The sequence below is a fragment of the Herpailurus yagouaroundi genome, unplaced genomic scaffold (assembly GCF_014898765.1).
Source record: "Herpailurus yagouaroundi ecotype Mexico unplaced genomic scaffold, PumYag 141, whole genome shotgun sequence".
Taxonomy (NCBI): Eukaryota; Metazoa; Chordata; class Mammalia; order Carnivora; family Felidae; genus Herpailurus; species Herpailurus yagouaroundi.
Window position 1 is genome coordinate 13,472,917 of NW_024412396.1, and position 19,154 is coordinate 13,492,070.

The following is a 19,154-nucleotide window of genomic DNA, read 5'->3' on the forward strand; positions in this document are numbered from 1 at the left end:
TCTCTATCTCATTTTAATTATCGTACATCTTAAAGTTTACTTGCCCATTTATTATCTGTCTCCTTTGACTAGAATGCAAGTCTTATAAGGACTAGCATTTACATATTCATCTCTTTGTCTCAGGACCTAAATGGTGCCTAATACATAGTATTCCCTCAGTAAATATTTACTGATTGAATGAATAATTATTTATAATAAATATTTTTCTATAGCTTCTAATGATGAAATTTGCTTAAGAGCAGGAAAAATATGTATTGTTTTCATTTAAATTTTCTAGCAACCTGATAACATTGTTTATGTGATGGATGCCTCCATTGGGCAGGCTTGTGAAGCCCAGGCAAAGGCTTTTAAAGATAAAGTAGATGTAGCCTCGGTCATAGTGACAAAACTTGATGGGCATGCAAAAGGAGGTGGTGCACTCAGTGCGTAAGTACCATTGATGCTGTTGTCCTAAGTCTTGGGCGTGTGTGTGTGTGTGTGTGTGTGTGTGTGTGTGTGTATGAGTGTATTTATGGCTTTCTTTTTGATCATTAAAAATATATTTAAGGCGGGGCACCGGGGTGGCTTAGTCGGTTGAGCTTCCAACTTCGGCTCAGGTCATGATCTCACAGTCCGGGAGTTCAAGCCCTGCATCGGGCTCTGTGCTGTCAGTTGAGAGCCTGGAGCTTGCTTCAGATTCTGTCTCCCTCTCTGTCTGCCCCTCCCCCATTCATGCTCTATCAAAAAATGAATAAATGCTAAAAAAAATTTTTTTTAAATATATTCAAGGGGCCCCTGGACGCTCAGTCAATTAAGCACCCGACTCTTGATTTTGGCTTGGGACATGATCTCGCAGTTCATGGGATTGAGCACTGCGTCAGGCTCTGTGCTGACAGTACAGAGCCTACATGGGATTCTCTCTCTCCTTCTCTCTGCCCCTCCCTGCCTCCAAAGTAAATAAATAAACATTTAAGAAAATAAAATATATTCCAATATATACTCAAATTTAAATAATTAAAAATAAAATAAAAATATATTCCAATAGTGGACTTAATATGGTCTATAAAAGAAGTTTAAATTGAAACAGAATTTTGGAGTCTTTCTGGTATAGTTCTGTTTTAATAGGTGAAAAGAAATTTGAACTGTGTACCTTTGTCTAAATACTCTGTAATCTACTAGAAATTTGTTTGCCTTTTTGAGATTATTTTATGTTTTCTTTTTCTTTGCAGAGTTGCTGCCACAAAAAGTCCAATTATTTTCATTGGTACAGGGGAACACATAGATGACTTTGAACCTTTCAAAACACAGCCTTTCATCAGCAAGCTTCTTGGTATGTACATTGGTAGGGGATATAGAAAAATTTCCGAAAAATAGCATAGATCTTTGGGATGGATTAGGATTTTAATCCTGCCCTCTCATTGACTAGTTCAGGAAAACCATTACCTTCTGTGATTTATCTCCCTCACCTGTAAAAAGTAAGGGTTATGGTTTTCTGCTTCTTGTGGTTAGAGTGGTAGAATGAGCTACTCAATGGAAAATTTTTAGGAAAAGTTTTAGAGCACAATACAAAAATATGTGGTTGTGGTAATAGCAGGGGTAATGGCAGTAAAACTTTTGTACTAGGTAATAGAGTTAGAGAGCATGGAATTTGGAACCCTGGGCTGGAGTCCCTGCTTTGTCACTCTCGGTTCAGTTTTCTCACCTGTAAAGTATGGTAGGAATATCTGACCTGCTATCTCACATGGATATTATCTATGTGCATGTATTTTGTATAATGTAAAGCAGCATATGCTATTGTTAATTTTTCTCTTTTTGGGTCTTGTAGGTATGGGTGACATTGAAGGACTGATAGATAAAGTCAATGAGTTGAAGTTGGATGACAATGAAGCGCTTATAGAGAAGTTGAAACATGGTATATGAGTAGCAAAAAGCATTTGCTCTCAGATGTCTTCCCATGATTTCTTTTTGATAAAGCTACTGTTAATTTGTTTGAAATGATAAATCTCTTATTAAAGTTCTTCAAATGTTTATTTTCTACATGATTTGTATGCAGATCATTTTAAATCTCAGATATGTGAGCAGTTGTAGAATTGAGTATTTTTATTTTCTTTCTTGTAATCAAATTGCCTTAAAATTAAAATTGAAATGGAGTTTCTTGAAGTAAAACAGGTTAAATATAGGTTAGAACACTCTTCTAAACTGTTTACTTGTAAATTAAATGTGTGTATATATGTGTGTGTGTGTGTGTGTATATTATTTACATTATAAAATATAAGGAAATTTAAAAGAATGAGATTAATAAACACTTTTTTTGACTCCACATTAAAGACCACTCTTATAGAGAATATATGTTGTGATTAAGAACTCAATCAAGTTCTTAAATCTATCATACCTGAATTTATATCTGATCTATTTTCAGCTGTATAACTTTTTCAAATTACTTAACCTTAATTTCCTTACCTGTAAAAAGTAGGTAGTACTAAGTATCTTCCTCGTGGAGTTGTGAAGATTAAATCAGCTGATATATATAAAATGTCTAACACATCAGAAGCATTCAACATATACTATTATTGACCATTCTGTTTTTCTCAAAATGATCTTACTTTTAGTTTCCATGGTCACATACTATCCTGCCTCTTTCCTCTTTCTCACTCATGTTGTCAGTTACCTATGCCTTTATTCCTGTTTTAAATACTGGTGTTTTTCAGGGATCATGCTAGGTCACCTTCTTTCTCTGGAGCTTCAGACTCCTATCTGTATGTTTATTAGACCATTCTTGGATGTTCTGTAGACACTTCAAATTCAGCATATCCGTATCTTCCCATCCAAACTTCCCACCCCCTTGTTACCATCAATGAATGTTAACATCATTTGTCTTATTGCCAGAGTTAGGAACTTGAGTATTGTCATGGACTCTCTTATTTCTTCCTCACCCTGCCCATTACTTTTCCTGTCGTCAGCTTGTCCTACTGATTTTACCTCCTGTCTTCATTCCATTCCCTTCTCCAGCTCCAGTAATGATGCAAGTTTACCTCTTGCCCAGATTGCTTATTCTATCTTTTATCAGATCTTCCGGTTTCTTGGATTCTTCCCCTTGGATCTATTTTTTATACTGCAGCCAAAATGATCTTTCAAAAATGCAAGTCTGATCCTACTACTGCCTTTCTCAAAATCTTTCAGTGGCTTCCACTTGCCCTTAGAATGTTTTTACATGAGTCTACCATCAGGCTGGCTGGCTGGCTCAGTTGGAGGACCATGCAACTTGATCTTGGGTTTGTGAGCTTGAGCCCCATGTTGGGTATAGAGATTACTTAAAAATAAAATCCTTAAAAAAAAATGACTCTACCATCTACCCACATCCTCTACATCATTTTTGATGCTGTTCTTCATAGGATTCTGTGTGCCAATCATGCTGAATTTCTCTCAGCTTTTAAATGTACATTGCTATCTGTCTCCTCTGTGCCTTTGCCTATTAGGTATCTTCTTCCTGCCTCCACCCTCCTCTCCCCAGCCATACTGGGCAGCTTCTACTCATACTTAAGTTTCTCCTTCTTTAAAAGGGACGTTTTACCTGATCCCTGGACTGAGAACTCTCTGCTTTAGGTTTCCATCGCGCCCTCTAATTTTTGTATCATTCATCACAATTATTAGATACCTGTCTTCCCTGCTTGAAGGTGAAGGTAAGTTTCATAGCTGTGTTCCTCACCTTTTATGTTTACAGTATCTAGCAGTTTCTGACACTTAGTAGATCTCTAATAAATATTTATTGAATGAATGAATCTGTCCCTCATGGTCTGGCTCTTTTCCCCTGCCTTCCTCTATCTTGAACAGTCCTACTGCTGCTTCCACTACCACACTAAACTGGGTAAAGTATCCCTACTCAGTCTACTTTTTGACTCTTAGGTCTCTCCTTATGTCCGCATTTTGCTTCTGCTCTTAGCATTCTACTCATTTCTGTGGTCACCAAGGGCAAAACTAGTAACCTTTCTTTTTTCCCTTGGTTCCCAATATTTAAGTGTTATCTTTCTTTTGTATTCAAACTCTTCACTTGGGTTCCATGACAGTGAGTTTCCTTTGTTATCATGGCTTCAATTGTCATGTATGTATAATGACCAAATAATATTTCAGCCTTAACTTTTTCTACCACTGTTTAATTCTGCATTTCTAGCTGCCTGCTGTAACATTTCTTTTAAAATATTGTACTGCCACTGAAATTCAGAATGGCTAAAACCAAATACTTTTTCCATTTATATCTTTAGGACATAAATAGAAAATACTCTGGATGTTTTTGTCATTGTTAATTGGAGTTAATTTACATGTAATGAAATGCTTAGATCCTAAGGGTATCATTCCATCAATTTTGACAAACGCATAATAACCCATATCCGTCAGGAAACAACATTTCCATTATCTAGAAAGCTTGCTTATTCTCCTTGCCAGTAAGTACTTCATAGTATAGGAATCCTAGAGTATTCCTTTTTCCCCCACCTGGTTCCTTTGACTCAGCATCATATTTTTGACATTCATCCATGTAGTTGCATGTGCCTGTAGCTTGTTCTTTAATTGCTGAGTAGTAGTTCATCCACAGTCTCTCCATTTTCTTGTTCACAGATAGCTAAGTTGTTTATAAAATGCCAAATGATGTTCTAAAGTGTTTTTGCCACTTGACATTCTCACCAGCAGTATATGAGAATTCTGCTTGCTCCATGTCTTGCCCCATATCTTCTTTAACTTTTGGTGTTGTCACACTTTTTAATTTTAGTCACCCTAGTGGGTAGAGTTTATCTGCCTCGTTTTCGTGTTTTTTGTTGTTTGTTGTTGTCCATTTTCTCTGATAGAATGTAGACTTCTCTAGGATAGGATCTGTCTGTGCATCTGTGTATCCTGTACTGCATTCATCCTATGATCTTGCCCAGAGTAACTGCTGTTACTCTGTTTTGTAAGTGTGCTTCAAGATGAACCCATGACTAAGGAAAAGATTAATTTTATTGAATGGAAATGTACACCTTCTAATATATCTGAATAATTTATATTTCAGGTCAGTTTACGTTGCGAGACATGTATGAACAATTTCAAAATATCATGAAAATGGGCCCCTTCAGTCAGATCTTGGTTAGTTATCCTAAAAAATTTGTTTATTTTCATCTTCTTTTGTTTTTCATTAAAATTTTAAAGAGTAGATGCATTTACTTTCATTATTTTTGCTATTTGCGTAAAAATGCTTTAAAAACTTAGTGTCAAAATTAAAGCTGAGTACGTAAATGTGGACATTGTGAACAGTTTAATCTCAAACTGTTGTTGATTTTATGTTTACATATATCTGTTTTAGGGGATGATCCCTGGTTTTGGAACAGATTTTATGAGCAAAGGAAATGAACAGGAGTCAATGGCAAGGCTAAAGAAATTAATGACGATAATGGATAGTATGAATGATCAAGGTAAGATGGCAGATTACTTGATTTAGAGGACAATGTTCTGAATATTTACAAGTGGATTCACTGTGTTCTTGTGGATAAGATGGGAAAAAATTTAGATTGAAAGATTGTTAGGTAGATTTGTAGCCCTTTTAAAGCTCTTACTCAAAGCGTTGTAATTACTGGATTGACTTTATCAGAGAGAGAAATGTCTAATACAGTTCTCCAAATGAGTTTCATGAAAAGAACACTAGCTCTTCATGATGATGATGGAAATAACTTGAAAGGAGAGTTCTGTAATCAAATAAATTTGGGGGAATTATGGGCTAAAAAAACTATTATTTATTATAAGTCTCCTTAGTGCTCTCATATACTAACATGAATTGGGAATCTGTCAGAAAGATAGTTTAAGCAATGTTTACGAACTTATTTTATACTGAAACTCTCGGGCTTCAGTCTTATTAGAGATACACTGCTCTCCAGGTGCCTGAGTGGCTCAGTTGGTTGAGCATCTGAGTCTCCATTTTGGCTCAGGTCATGATCCCAGGGTCATGGGATTAAGCCCCACCTTGGGCTCTGTGCTGAGCATGGAGCTTGCTTGGGATTCTCTCTCTCTCTCTCTCTCTCTCTCTCTCTCTCTCTCTCTTTCTCCCTCTCTGTCTCCCATGCGTGTGGGTACTCTCTCTCTAAAATAAAAAATTTTTTTTAAAAAAAGGAAGAAAGAAAGACATACACTGTTCTCTGTAATCCTGCATTATACTTCCAGGTCTTTTATGTAATCCTTAGCTCGTTAACATTTATAGTACTATGACCCCTTTATCTTTTTTCCAGTTTTTTAGCACCCTTTCTGATGCAGCCCAGAAGATATGCCGAACAGTTTTTAGGTCTAACTCTACCACTTGACCTCTGACTTCATTTACAAAGAAATACAGGCTTTTGGCCTTGAACTTCCTCAACCATTGGCTACCTTACCAATACGATTGTGGCAGCCACAAACCACTCTTCAAGCTTTTTCAAGGACCTTAGGTCTCCTTCAGTACAATTCTTTCCTGGATCTCTAGTCTCTTCTCATCTTTTGACTTTTCTTTCCCATCAGCATATAAACATTAAGTTTTTTGAGCTATACTTCTCTCTCATGCTTTTTTATTCTTTTTCTCTTTCCAGTCAAACTTCTTCAAAGAACGGTTTGTATTTTTCTCAAACTAGTGAAATCTGACTTCTGTCCCTACCACTGCTTGGAAATAGATACTAAGATTTCCAATAACCTGCTGGGCTGCTCCAGTGGATCCTTTTCAGTCTTTTTCTTGACCTTTACAACATTGACTGTTGTTAATCACCTTTTTTTCTTGGCTTCTGTTATATCATCTCCCCACTTTTACCCTACTTTTCTTGTTAACTCAGTTACTTTCCCAGCCTGTCCCTTAAATGAATACATACTACAAGTTTTGTCCTCTGCCAATGCTTCTTCTCATTCTGCTCATTTTCTTTGAATAATTCATCCACATCTGTGCTTCCTCTACTGCTTCACTGATTATTTTTTGTATTCTCTACCTCTTTCCTGGGCTCTAGGCTTTCATAGTAACCCAGATAAGACTGTATCTTTCTCATCTCTGAATCTTTAACACCGTGAAAAGTTTTGTATGTAGAATTAACAATTGCAGCCATAATTGGAGTATTTACTCTGTTCTGCTACTGTCCTGAGCACTTTACATAGATTAACCCATCTAATTATCACAGTCACTCTCAAGAGACAGTTCTGGGGTTAAAATCCATTATTATGTAACTTTTATAGATTAGGAAACTGAGATATAGGAAAGTTGAGGAATTTGTTCAAGGATACTAGCTACAGAGTAGAGAGACTGGGCTTCAAACTCAGGCATTTTGGCTCAAGAGTCTACACTCTGGACCACTTCCTTTCTAGATGCTCACTAAATGGTGGACAGACATCTTTATTTACATAATTGAAAGTTTTCTGAGGCACAGATCCAAAATGTAGTTTTTCTCCCTTGGTGAGTGACGCTTCATCTATCTAATAGATACCTATTTACTCAGTCACCTAAGCTAGAAACTGGGGTCAACCTAGATTTGTCTCCTTGCTGATTTTCTATCTAGTGGTTCAACTGATGACAGAGGTAAATGTATTGAAGTGCCTAACTTTTTCCTTTTAGTTGTGTCAGTTTTCTGTCAGGTAAGCTCTTTTGTTGGGTACAATACATATTTAGGATTGTTGGGTCTTCTTGGTGAATTGACCTTTTTATCATAATGTCTGTAATGTCCTCCTTTGTCCCTTGTCTATTTTGTCTGATTTTTAAAAATTTTTTTCACGTTTATTTATTTATTTTGAGAGAGGGAGAGACAGAGTACCAGCAGGGGAGGGGCAGAGAGAATCCCACGCAGGCTCCATGCTGTCAGCACAGAGCCCAATGAGGGGCACAATGTCAGGAACCATGAGATAATGACCTGAGCTGAAGTCAACAGTTGAATGCTTAACTGACTGAGCCACCCAGGTGCCCCTGAATAGTTTTCTTAATGGTTGCTTTAGGTATTGTAGTATGCATACATATTTAACTTAAAACAGTCTACTTCTATCAGTATTTTACCACTTTTAGGGGAATAGATAGGAACCTTAACATTATCTTAGATTTAGTGAGTTCCATTTCCTTTATATTTCTCATATCTTCCCTCTTCTCTTTGTCTCTAAATCCCCTACATTAGTTCATACACTCATCATTTCTCTCTCTTTTTTTTTTACACCCATCATTTCTTACCTAGATTGCTATCATAGGTTCCTAACATTTCTCTTTCTCTTTTTCATCCCTCTTTTCAGTTTGTATTCTTCATTGCCACAAGAATGGTCTTTCTAAACATAGAAAGTTCTGGGGTCAAACTCCTTCAGTGGCTCTTTAATGTTGTCATAATGAATTTGAAACTCTTAAACCTGGCTTACAAGTTCTTTATAATCTTGTCCTTATCTACTTTTGGAACTTTCTAAATCTCAGCTCTTACCCAAGCTTGGTTTCTTCTACAAAAAACTATTTTTATTCTAGAAATCCATGTTCTGCTTCCTAGAATGTCCCTTGCTTTCTCTTCTTTACTTAACCTCATACTTGTCCTTTAGGACAAGACTTACATTGTTACTCAGTTAAAGAGAAACCATCAGCATGGAGCCTTTCCTGACTTTCTTCTTTAAATTATGTCCCCTTTTGCTATTTGCTTAAATCTATCATGTTGCTTACCATGATATGCTGTTATTAGCGTGTCTTTTTCTTCACTACACTTGAGGTCTTAGAATGAATATTTCCTAAATATTTTATAGTGAAGATGGGGCTTAAAAGCTGCATTTATGAAATGGATTTAGGTTTTAATGACTGTAAGTTTATTATGAGACAATTTGCTCTTTATTTATATCTCATTGGTAATCAAATTTCACCTGGATTTCAGTTCACTTCTGGATGATATGCTTAGAGGGCATAGACAAATTAGAAGATATATTTAGGAAATGTTATTTGTAACCTAGAGGAAATTCACAAGAATTTGAAATAGTCTCTCAAATTCTCAAATATTTGAGAATATTTGAAAGCCTTATTCTTTGTGCCTGGCAAGGAGACATGTATGCAAATAGGAAGAAGTGCCATAGAAACATACATCATTTTAATATGTGAAAAGATTTTCCATAATTATAGGTATAATAGGATGGTATAGATTACTATATTTTATTATGTATTTATTTTTAAAGTTTATTCATTTATTTTGAGAGAGTGCTCATGTGTGCATGCACGTGTGCATGAGTGTGGAAAGGGCATAGACAGAAGGAGAGAGAGAATCTGAAGCAGGCTCCATGCTGACGTGGGGTTTGATCTCACAAACCATGAGATCGTGACCCGAGCCAAAATCAGGAGTCGGACACTTAACCAACTGAGCCACCCAGGTGCCCTGGAAATATTTTCCATAATTATAGGTACATTAGAATGGCATAGATTACTGTATTTCAGATACTGGGTCACCTCTCCTGGGGATATTAAGATGGAGACTAGGTGACCATTTATTGGGGAATGTTGTAGAGAGAATGAAGACATAATAGAAATATTGACTAAAGTCCATCCTCTTCCTGAGATTGTATGCAGCTAAAGCCAGAAGAAATACACATCATACTCATAGAGTTATAAAAATGCTGAAGGGGTGGGGCGCCTGGTTGGCTCAGTTAAACGTCTGACTTCAGCTCAGGTCATGATCTCACAGTTCGTGAGTTTGAGCCCAGCATCAGCCTCTCCACTGACAGTGCAGAGCCTGCTTGGGATTCTCTCTCTCCCCCTCTCTTTCTGCCCCTCTCCCACATGTGTTTTCTGTCTCTTTAAAATAAATAAACTTAAAAATTAAAAAAAAAAAATGGGGCCCCTGGGTGGCTCAGTCGTTTAAGTGTCCGACTTCGGCTCAGGTAGTGATTTCACAGCTTGTGAGTTCGAGCCCCATGTAGGGCTCTGTGCTGACAGCTCAGAGCTTAAAGCCCGCTTCAAGATTCTGTCTCCCTCTCTCTCTGCCCCTTACCCGTTTGCACTCTGTCTCTCTCTCTCTCTCAAAAATAAACATTAAAAAATTTTTTAATTAAAAAAATTATTCTTAAAAAAATAAAAATAAATTAAAAACTAAAAATGCTGGAGGGAATTAACTCATTATGTTATAGAAAGGATTAAAATACTAATAATAATTACTTGATTATAAAAAATATAACCATTATTTTGTTGATGATAGGTAGAGCCTACCTACTTCCACTTGCTTAAGTGCCTAAATTTGTGATTTAAGTGTTACTAGTTATTTAGAAATGAGCAGTTTTCTTTTTTGAAAGACACCTTATGCTTCTAATATATGCTCTGAGGAGCAGGTGGATATGAGATATGGAAAAAGTGGACATGGGTTTCAAAGGTTTTCAGAATGTTCTATTTTACCTAAACCGTGGGGTGAGTACATGTTTATTTGTTTTAAAGTTTATTTATTTATTTTGGGAGAGAGCACATGTGAGCAGGTGGACGGGCAAAGAGAGAGAAGAGAGAAAATCCCAAGCAAGCACCTCCTGTGGGTTCAGAGCCTGATGCGGGGCTCCATCCCGTGAAGGAACCATGGGATCATGACCTGAGCCAAAATCAAGTCAGATGCTTAACCGACTAAGCTAGGAGCCCCTGTTTTATTGTTTTCATAGCTTATGAATATTATAAATGTTCTTTTGAATATATTCCATGCTTAATTTTTAAAAATCAGATGCAAACATGGCAGATGATAATAACATTTGTTAAATTTGGTGGTGACTTCATCATTTTGTTTTCGTGTGTGTGAGGTATTTGTACATAACTGTTTTGATAATGAATGTTAATTGTATGTAAGTGATAGTAATTAATCCTCGTCTACAGAACTTGACAGTACTGATGGTGCCAAGGTTTTTAGTAAACAACCAGGAAGAATCCAAAGAGTGGCAAGAGGATCAGGTGTGTCGACTAGAGATGTTCAAGAACTTCTGACACAATATACCAAATTTGCACAGATGGTAAAAAAGATGGGAGGTATCAAAGGACTTTTCAAAGGTAAGAAAAATAACAAACTCCTCTTTTGTTAGTATTGAAAGTAAAGAAAGAAGGTGAGAAATTAAAAGCCAGGAGTGCTACCAGGATTGGCAAACACTGCTGAATTTCATGTTATATTCAAGTACTTCTTGAATGTGATCTGTGATTTATCTGTTTGCACATTCAAAGTAATAAATACTAATGTTTAAAAAAAAACAAATTTAATGACTTTATTTTTATGATGTAATATATATTAAAGACAATTTAGAGCATATAAGAAAGAATAAGAAAAAAATCTTAAAGCACCCATTACCTTTTCTCTCCAGAGAATCCTATGGGTTTTATTTTAAATAACATTTGGTAAATGAGTGCTTTCTTCTGATACGTCATGACTATTTTTCTGTATTGTCAAATATTCTTCAAAATATAACTTTGAAGCACTGAATACTCTCCCAGGTATGCTTGTATCTTCGTTTAGTGCAATGGTTATTTATGTTGATCCATTTGCTCCTATATCAGTATCAGTTCCTGCATCAGTTCCTGTGCAGTCTTCCATGAGGCCAGGGATTTTGTCTATTTTAATCAGATACATAGTAGATGCTGAACGAATTTTGTAATTATTATTTCCAATTGGTGGTTAAATGTTTTCTCAGTATGTGTTTTTTAAATTACCACTCAAGTTTAACATCTCTTCATACATTTTTTGGTTTGAATTTCTTTTGTGAATCACCTCTTAGGTTCCTTGTTTATTTGTCTCATTTCCCCCCCTATTGCTTTGTAGTAACTCTTTAAAATGCTTCGTTTGTGTCTGCAAATATTTTACACAGTTTTCATTTGCCTTTTACTTTTATTTATTTTAGTGAAAGGAAGCTTTCATTTTTAATGTAGCCAAGCCTATTTATCATTTTCTTTGATTTCCTTTATACTCATAAAAGCCTTCTCCATGTTGGTACCACAATAGCCACCTAGACTTTCTATTTTGGTTTTAGTTTTTAACTCTTTATCCCATCTGAAATTTATTTTGCTGTGTACTGTATAAAGCAAAAAGATGTTTACTTTTCCAAAGAGTTAATCAACTGTCCTAATCCTCTCTTAAAATTTATTCTAATTTTTTTTCTATATTTTCTATATTAAAATTTTTTTCTATGTTTCTATGTTGTTCTATATTATGTATAGAAGTTTTTACTGCCTTTTGTCCTAGACACTTATTTTCCATGCTTGTTATATTCTATTTTGTTTTTTGTGGCAGGGAGAAAAGTTAGACTAACATGTTTAAAATTGTAATTCCTAACATCACATGCTGTTTCAGATAGTGATTATTAAACACATTATGTCAGTTTAACATCTTTCCCAAATAACGCTGACTATTCTTGATAGAACTGCAGATCTAAGCACTGATTACTCAGTAAAGGCACAATCAAGATGAAATGAGCAGTGGATGTGGCACACATTCTTGTCATACCAAGCTCTTGATATTCTTTTAGAAGTTTTAAGTCCTCGGAAACAAATACATATGACAGTTTACCAATAGACACAGAGTTCATGTTTTACACAGATTTATTAATCATGAAAATTTTTTCACGGATTTTACCATGTTTTATAAAAACATATTTTTCATTCATATATCTTAATTCATATAAATTATTCAGATTAGTCAGCTTTGATGCTCATTTTCATAAATACTTTTGAGAAGCACCAGAGTTATGTTCCTTTGAAATAATTTTGCTTGAAGCAGCTGTGCTTACTCATTATTGTTACATCGATGATCTCTTTTGCTTCCTGTCTCTTAAGACCACAGCAGCTATTCTCTTAAAGGATGCTCTTTCCTGTTTTGCCTCAGAGTGCATCTCTTTTATTGGCTTCCTTTTTTCCTGTGGAGTTTCAACCAAGTGTGTGGAAATTCATTGGTAAATGGAGTTGCATTATTTGTCTTTCTCTTGTCTGAAGCTTTTCATTATTTTTAATAGCTTCTTAGATATATGCAAATCTTCATGCTTTCTCAGAGTTATTATTTCATATTCATTTACCAGCAATCCAGGCTCATTCCTGATTAACTCTTATCTATAAAGTCAGTTTTTTGTTTAGCATTCTCCCGTATGACTATTAAACAATTGTTGTTATAGCTTACTGTTAATAACCACTGGATACAGTTTTAACAAAAATAGCCCTTAAAAAGTCCCTTGAATGTCCCTTAATATAGAATTTTAATATAGAATTTTGTTCTTTCTCAAAAATATGTATGTAATTGAGATAAAGATTAGAAGGGAATATGTATAAATAGAAATAATGTGTTCAGGGTAATAACCTAATACCTAAGGTTATGGGTGATTGTTTAAAAATTTTACTCAATTCATAAAATTTTCTTTGATACCCTGATTATATTACATTCTTACATTCTACATTGACTCAAAACCTTTTTATTTTTTTTCAGGTGGTGACATGTCTAAGAATGTGAGTCAGTCACAGATGGCAAAATTGAATCAACAAATGGCCAAAATGATGGATCCAAGAGTTCTGCATCACATGGGTAAATATAAAATTGTTGCCAGTTTATAACATACAGTTTTAATTTATAAAGGTTGAGTTTTAATAAGCCTTCTGTTGTGATACTATGAAAATCTGTTCAAAGATGTATGGTTTAGGGAAATGGCCATCTGAATTCTAAGGTGAATGGTTGTAATAGTGCTATATAACAGAGGTTTTATTTATTCTTCTGCTGCCATCGGTGTGATTTTTTTTTTTTTTTAATCTTTATTTTTGAGAGAGGGACGGAGTGTGAGCAGGGGAGGAGTTGAGGGGAGGGAGACACAGAATCAGAAGCAGGCTCCAGGCCCCGAGCTGTTAGCACAGAGCCCGACGCGGGGCTCAAACTCACAAACCGTGAGATCATGACCTGAGCCGAAGTCGGATGCTTACTTAACTGACTGAGCCACCCAGGCGCTCCATTGGTGTGATTTTTGAGCAAGATACTTAATCATCTTCTGTTAATGTTTGAAGACCTTTTGCCCTAGTTTGGAATCTGGGTATTTTCAATGAGGAGACTTTGAAATTATATAAGGATTCTGAAACCCAGTTATACTTTTGCCATGTGACCTATGAAAAGTTCCTTAAACTTTCTGAAACTCACTTTCCTCTTTTGTAAAATCACAGATAATAGCTCATCAGGACATTGTGAGCTAATATATATGAAAGCATTTAGTACAGTTCTGGGCATACAGATGTTCAATAAATGGTAAATTCTTCTCTTCCTGTAAGTCCTATGAAACAACTCCTCTGCTCCCCTGAATTGGTCGTGATTTACAACAAGAGTCTTTTGGACTTCCCAGAAAAAATTTTTTTGTTTAGTTTTATTGACTTCCTATTGTGTACCAGGTATTGTTCTAAGATCCTTTCATATATTATCTCATTTATTCCTTATAACTTGATGAGATATGTTATTCATTCTGTTTTACAGATAAGGATATTGGTGATAATACAAAATTTTAATTGGTTTGTTCTTTAAGGCTGATGACCAAATTGCAGTCAGATCCCAGTAAATTTTTAGAAGTTAAAGTACTTCTTAGGCAAAAGTAATGTTTCAAGTTCTGCATAATAATTATCTGAATTTACTCTACTTTCACTCTAGGTGGTATGGCAGGACTTCAGTCAATGATGAGGCAGTTTCAACAGGGTGCTGCTGGCAATATGAAAGGCATGATGGGATTCAATAATATGTAAAGAAGATGCCTTAATATAAACTGACTCAGTTGATTACATTATTTGCTGAGACCTCAGAGTTTCCCTCCTTTTTGCAAACAGGAAAAAAAAAAAGTATTTTTCTTGCCTGTCTTGCTCTTTTTCTTCTTCTCATCTTTTTTCCCCCTCCTTTTCTTCTTCCTTCCTTCTTTTCTCCTTCCCTTTGATATAAGGGAGGAATATATAGTTTTTGTGGAAATCATTCTATTTTTGCTTTAGATTTTCTTCTGTTAGTGTTCACCACCATAATACTTCTTAAGTTAAACAAATCATGATGTAAAATTTAGTACTTAAAAGTTTTTAATTGTCTCAAAGGCCAAGCATTACATTTGTAAACAGTCCTGGTCAGTAGTTACATGATGTCTCAATAAAAGTGCTGTAAAATAAACTTCAAACTCGTTATAAATTAAGGGGTTGTTAACTTTCTTATGATTTAAATTTATCAATGTATCACATTAAAAGGCAGACAGAAAAACCAATTGTTGTGTCACTTAAAGCTAGTCCTACATGTATACCTTTAATTGGAGATATCATAGAATAATTTAACCATTAGTATTAGGGATTTTTGTTTAACTTAGAATAATTACGGTAATTTTGCCATACAAATCTTAGGCCTGCCATTTAAATTGAAATTGTGAATTTGGTTAGTTTACAATATAATGTTTTGTATATAGCTTCCATTTTCTTATCTCATATTTTTGAAGACTTAGTGACAATATTTGGTTTTTTTTTGAAAAGCCAATTTTGTTTCTTACACACCAAAAAAATCTGTTTGATGAAACTGATGTACTTTGTTAATAGTTAATGTATAGACCTCCTAATGGGAAAATAATTGCATATATTAGGCTGTTAATACATATTAAAAATAATGAGACCATGACAAGGTTGATCTGGTTGTTGGTTACTTTGGATTGCTGCATAGTACATTTAGAAAAGTGGCTTTTAAATAAGTTATGAAATTAAAAATACTAGAATAATTATTATACTTATTCATTGTTGATCATGAAGACTAGATATGGTATAGTTGTGTATTTTGAGCTATAGTGAATTGATCTTCAGCACAGGATTGATTTGTAGTAGTAGGAGAGGATATTTTTATAGTATTAATTTTTTATGATTCAAGCGTTTCAAAAAGGTCTTATAAGCCAAAGTATCTTTTAAAAATAATTACAAAAAGAGTGCAACAGATTTTCTTGTTTACTTGGGCACAGATTTTTATATACCACTAAATTATTTTTACCAGCTAAAAATTAGCATACTCCTATAAAACACTGTATAACCTATATAAATGATGTATCTTGTACTCTGCACAAATGTCATAAGGTCCAGCTATAGAAATTTGACAATGAGAAAATGCTGTTTTCCAAATTAGTTTCTAATTAAACTGATGCATACCACCTTTTCTGGGCAAGCATTTTTGTGATTTCTGTCCTCGGGGTACCACTTTTCACTTTGACCAAAAAAGGAAATGAGACACTTGGCCAAACTTTATGACTAAGGTATTGCTTTTAAGTTTTTTTTGTGTCTGGTGCAAATTATATTTTTCAGAAGCAAAAATAACAGTGGCAAAGGACAGCTGAACACCTGTTCAGCTTCCATTTCCTCTTTGGTAAGACGAGGGAACTGGAGATGCTCTCTAAACTTCTGATTTCATTAATTCCTCAATCTGACATCTTTAGTTGCAAAAGCTAGCCTTCCATTCTCACGGTTTTTGTCCAAGTGCAAACAACGTAAGTTTGACAGCATAAATAATTTGACCAAATTTCCTTTTATTTTTCACTATTGTTAAAATTGGTTCCTAAGCTTTTTGGTACCTGTTATATTCCCAACTTAGACCCCTACGTAGATCTACTATTGTATAACATTGGATTCTTCCTGAAGTTTATTATAATATGTACAAAAATAAAACTAGGTGTAGTTCCTAAGCTTACAATGCTTATGTAATTATAAAACAAAAACTTGGAAATTAATTTCAACAAACTATAATACCAACAAAGGGCAAATTAGTGGGCAATTTCATGTGATGGATGTCAGTATTTTTCTGGAAGTATCGTATTTGCTGGCATATAAGATACAAGGTAAGTATATACAATGCATTGCAATTTTATGGAGTAATTTATTGGAAAAAATTTAAGTTCCTTTCATATGTAGTAAAAATGATTTCAAAGTGTCTTATATAGATCATTATTTTGTTCAGATAAATACAGTACATTATAATGAGAAGAGTTCCTAGGTCTGACATGCAGTAATATACTATCTTGAGTATAGTGTCACATAGCTAAAAAGAAATGTAATATTGTCAATAAATACTGATCTACAGAGGTAACAAAAGCAGGAAATTTACTAGAACTAAAGTCTCATTATGCATATTCATATAGGTAGAACATATAATATTAATACCTTATTTCAGTGAATGTAGAGGGTTTAAAAAGTAAGCCACAATATAAAAATAAAATTGAATTTCTTTTATATATAGCTTTAGTACATACAAATATTTTAGTAAAAAATGGAAAAAGCATTTAAATGCAAAGGAATTTTAGCTTGATGCTTGTGTATGTGGTAAAAGCAAGTATTTTATAGTTTGTATGAGAGAGTAACCAAGGAATTTGAAGAAGTTCTAATAAAGACTAGATCTGTGAGAACCATGGCTAAACTATAACAAAATGTATGTAACTTTTGATCTTCCTTAAAACCTAGAAATAATTTTAATAAAGCCAAATAAGTTATATCCAAAACTAGAAATCCATCATCACACCTCATATTTAGATAATTTTGTTCATTGCTTGTATTTACCAGATTCGAAATGGAGTGGTCATCCTCAAAATTTTGCTCTAAAATCCAATTACCATACTCTCAATGTTAAGCCATTGCATTAAAGTTGAGCCTAACATCTTCTTTGCTTTTGAGTCATGAGTTACAGGAATGATGAATTTTGTATCTCCTATGTTGGGGGCTTAATTTAAATTTAACTTCTAGAGAGTTGAGTAGTCTAAGAGTTATCTTTGTTAAATAGTTGTTGATGTGATGTGAAATTTTGCTATGATAGTTTTTTTCCCATACTTTGCAATTAGAGGGGAGTAACTTTGTGTTCAGTGTCAAGTAGTTGCTAACCCAAGAATCTAGGCCCTGTCTCTACTGACCTGGTATCTCTGATATGGGTATACTGAGTACAAGGTAATTTCCAGATACTTTTAAAGTGAAAATATACCTTGTAATCTGGTGATTATGGCGTATTTCCTTTGATAATATGCATGTGGTGCCACTCAAGTTCTTTTGAGTTTGGCATGCCTATGCTACTATCTGCAATTTTCTCATTACTTTTCTTCTCTCCATCTGAAATTATCATTTAAAAAGCATATATCTTTTAGCTTCATTTGGCTTACAGGGTTCTCTCAGCCTAAAACAATGCGTTTCCTGGTACCAGTTGAATCTAAATGGAAAAACAGTCAAGTAATTACACAGCAGTACCTACCTGTAACAAGGATAATTCAGATGAACCTGATCCTTAGACAATCTCCTACCTCCTCTGACACTGGGGCATAAAGGCTTTACCTTCTCATGGGAAGCAGAAGGGAGTAATACCCTGTGACTATGGTATATTTTTAAGCAACACATGGCTAAAGTTTTGTGAGCTTCTTTACAGAGATAGGTCTCCTGTCTGCATCAGTGAGGACAACATGCAATGTCTGCCTACCTGCATAGTTTATGAACCATGCTTGCTTGCTTTTTGTGATTTTATAATTGAATGAGAGAAATTTGTTCCTCAGTGACCCAAAAGAGGTAAGAGTTGTTATTGGATATGTTCACGGGTCCATAATTTCTGACTTTGGGAAATCAATTAAGGGGGTCAGAATTTCATTTCTGGTAGAAGTGGTGCAAGAAATATCTGCTGGTTTCTTCACACTCAAAATATAGGAAGTGTGAAAACCTTCAGTTGATGTGTGTCTCTTGATTTTCTGCAGTTTCCTTCTTACTGTGTTAAGAGAAACAGTGGATAATCTTGCCCTGAGATAAATGGCATCTTTGTTTCCCCAGTTTTCTTGAAAAATAATGGACATAGGTCACTGTATAAGTTTAAGGTTACAGCATCATAGCTTGATTTACACATATTATGAAATGATTACCAAAATAGGTTCAGCTAACATCCATCTTCTCATGTAGGTACAATAAAAAAGAAGAAGGAGAAAAAATTTCTCTTTGTGATGAGAATTCAGGATTTATTCTTAAGTTTTCTATATATCGTATATCAGTGTTAGCTATAGTCATCATGTACGTTACATGGAAAGATCCTTAATTGTGGCAGTCCCTATTTTTATTTATTTATTTATTTATTTATTTATTTATTTATTTATTTTTATATTTATTTTGAAAGAGAGCTGGGAAGGGGAAGGGAGAGGAGAGAGAGAGAGAGAGAGGGAGGAAGAGGGGGAGAGAGAGAGAGAGAGAGAGAGAGAGAGAGAGAGAGAGAATCCTA

General features: G+C 34.7%; 1 protein-coding gene across 3 annotated transcripts in view; it reads left to right on the plus strand.

Moving 5' to 3' along the window:
- Positions 1-16,082, plus strand: part of SRP54 (signal recognition particle 54) — a 40,286-nt gene extending 24,204 nt beyond the window's left edge. For all 3 annotated transcript variants that reach the window (XM_040476919.1, XM_040476920.1, XM_040476921.1), the window contains 8 exons: positions 278-426; positions 1,209-1,309; positions 1,805-1,891; positions 5,018-5,091; positions 5,309-5,417; positions 10,796-10,966; positions 13,377-13,472; positions 14,571-16,082. In XM_040476919.1, coding sequence (XP_040332853.1) covers positions 278-426; positions 1,209-1,309; positions 1,805-1,891; positions 5,018-5,091; positions 5,309-5,417; positions 10,796-10,966; positions 13,377-13,472; positions 14,571-14,662 — 879 coding nt within the window. In that variant the 3' untranslated portion in view covers positions 14,663-16,082. The remainder of the gene's footprint in view (positions 1-277; positions 427-1,208; positions 1,310-1,804; positions 1,892-5,017; positions 5,092-5,308; positions 5,418-10,795; positions 10,967-13,376; positions 13,473-14,570) is intronic.
- Positions 16,083-19,154: the final 3,072 nt, after the last annotated feature.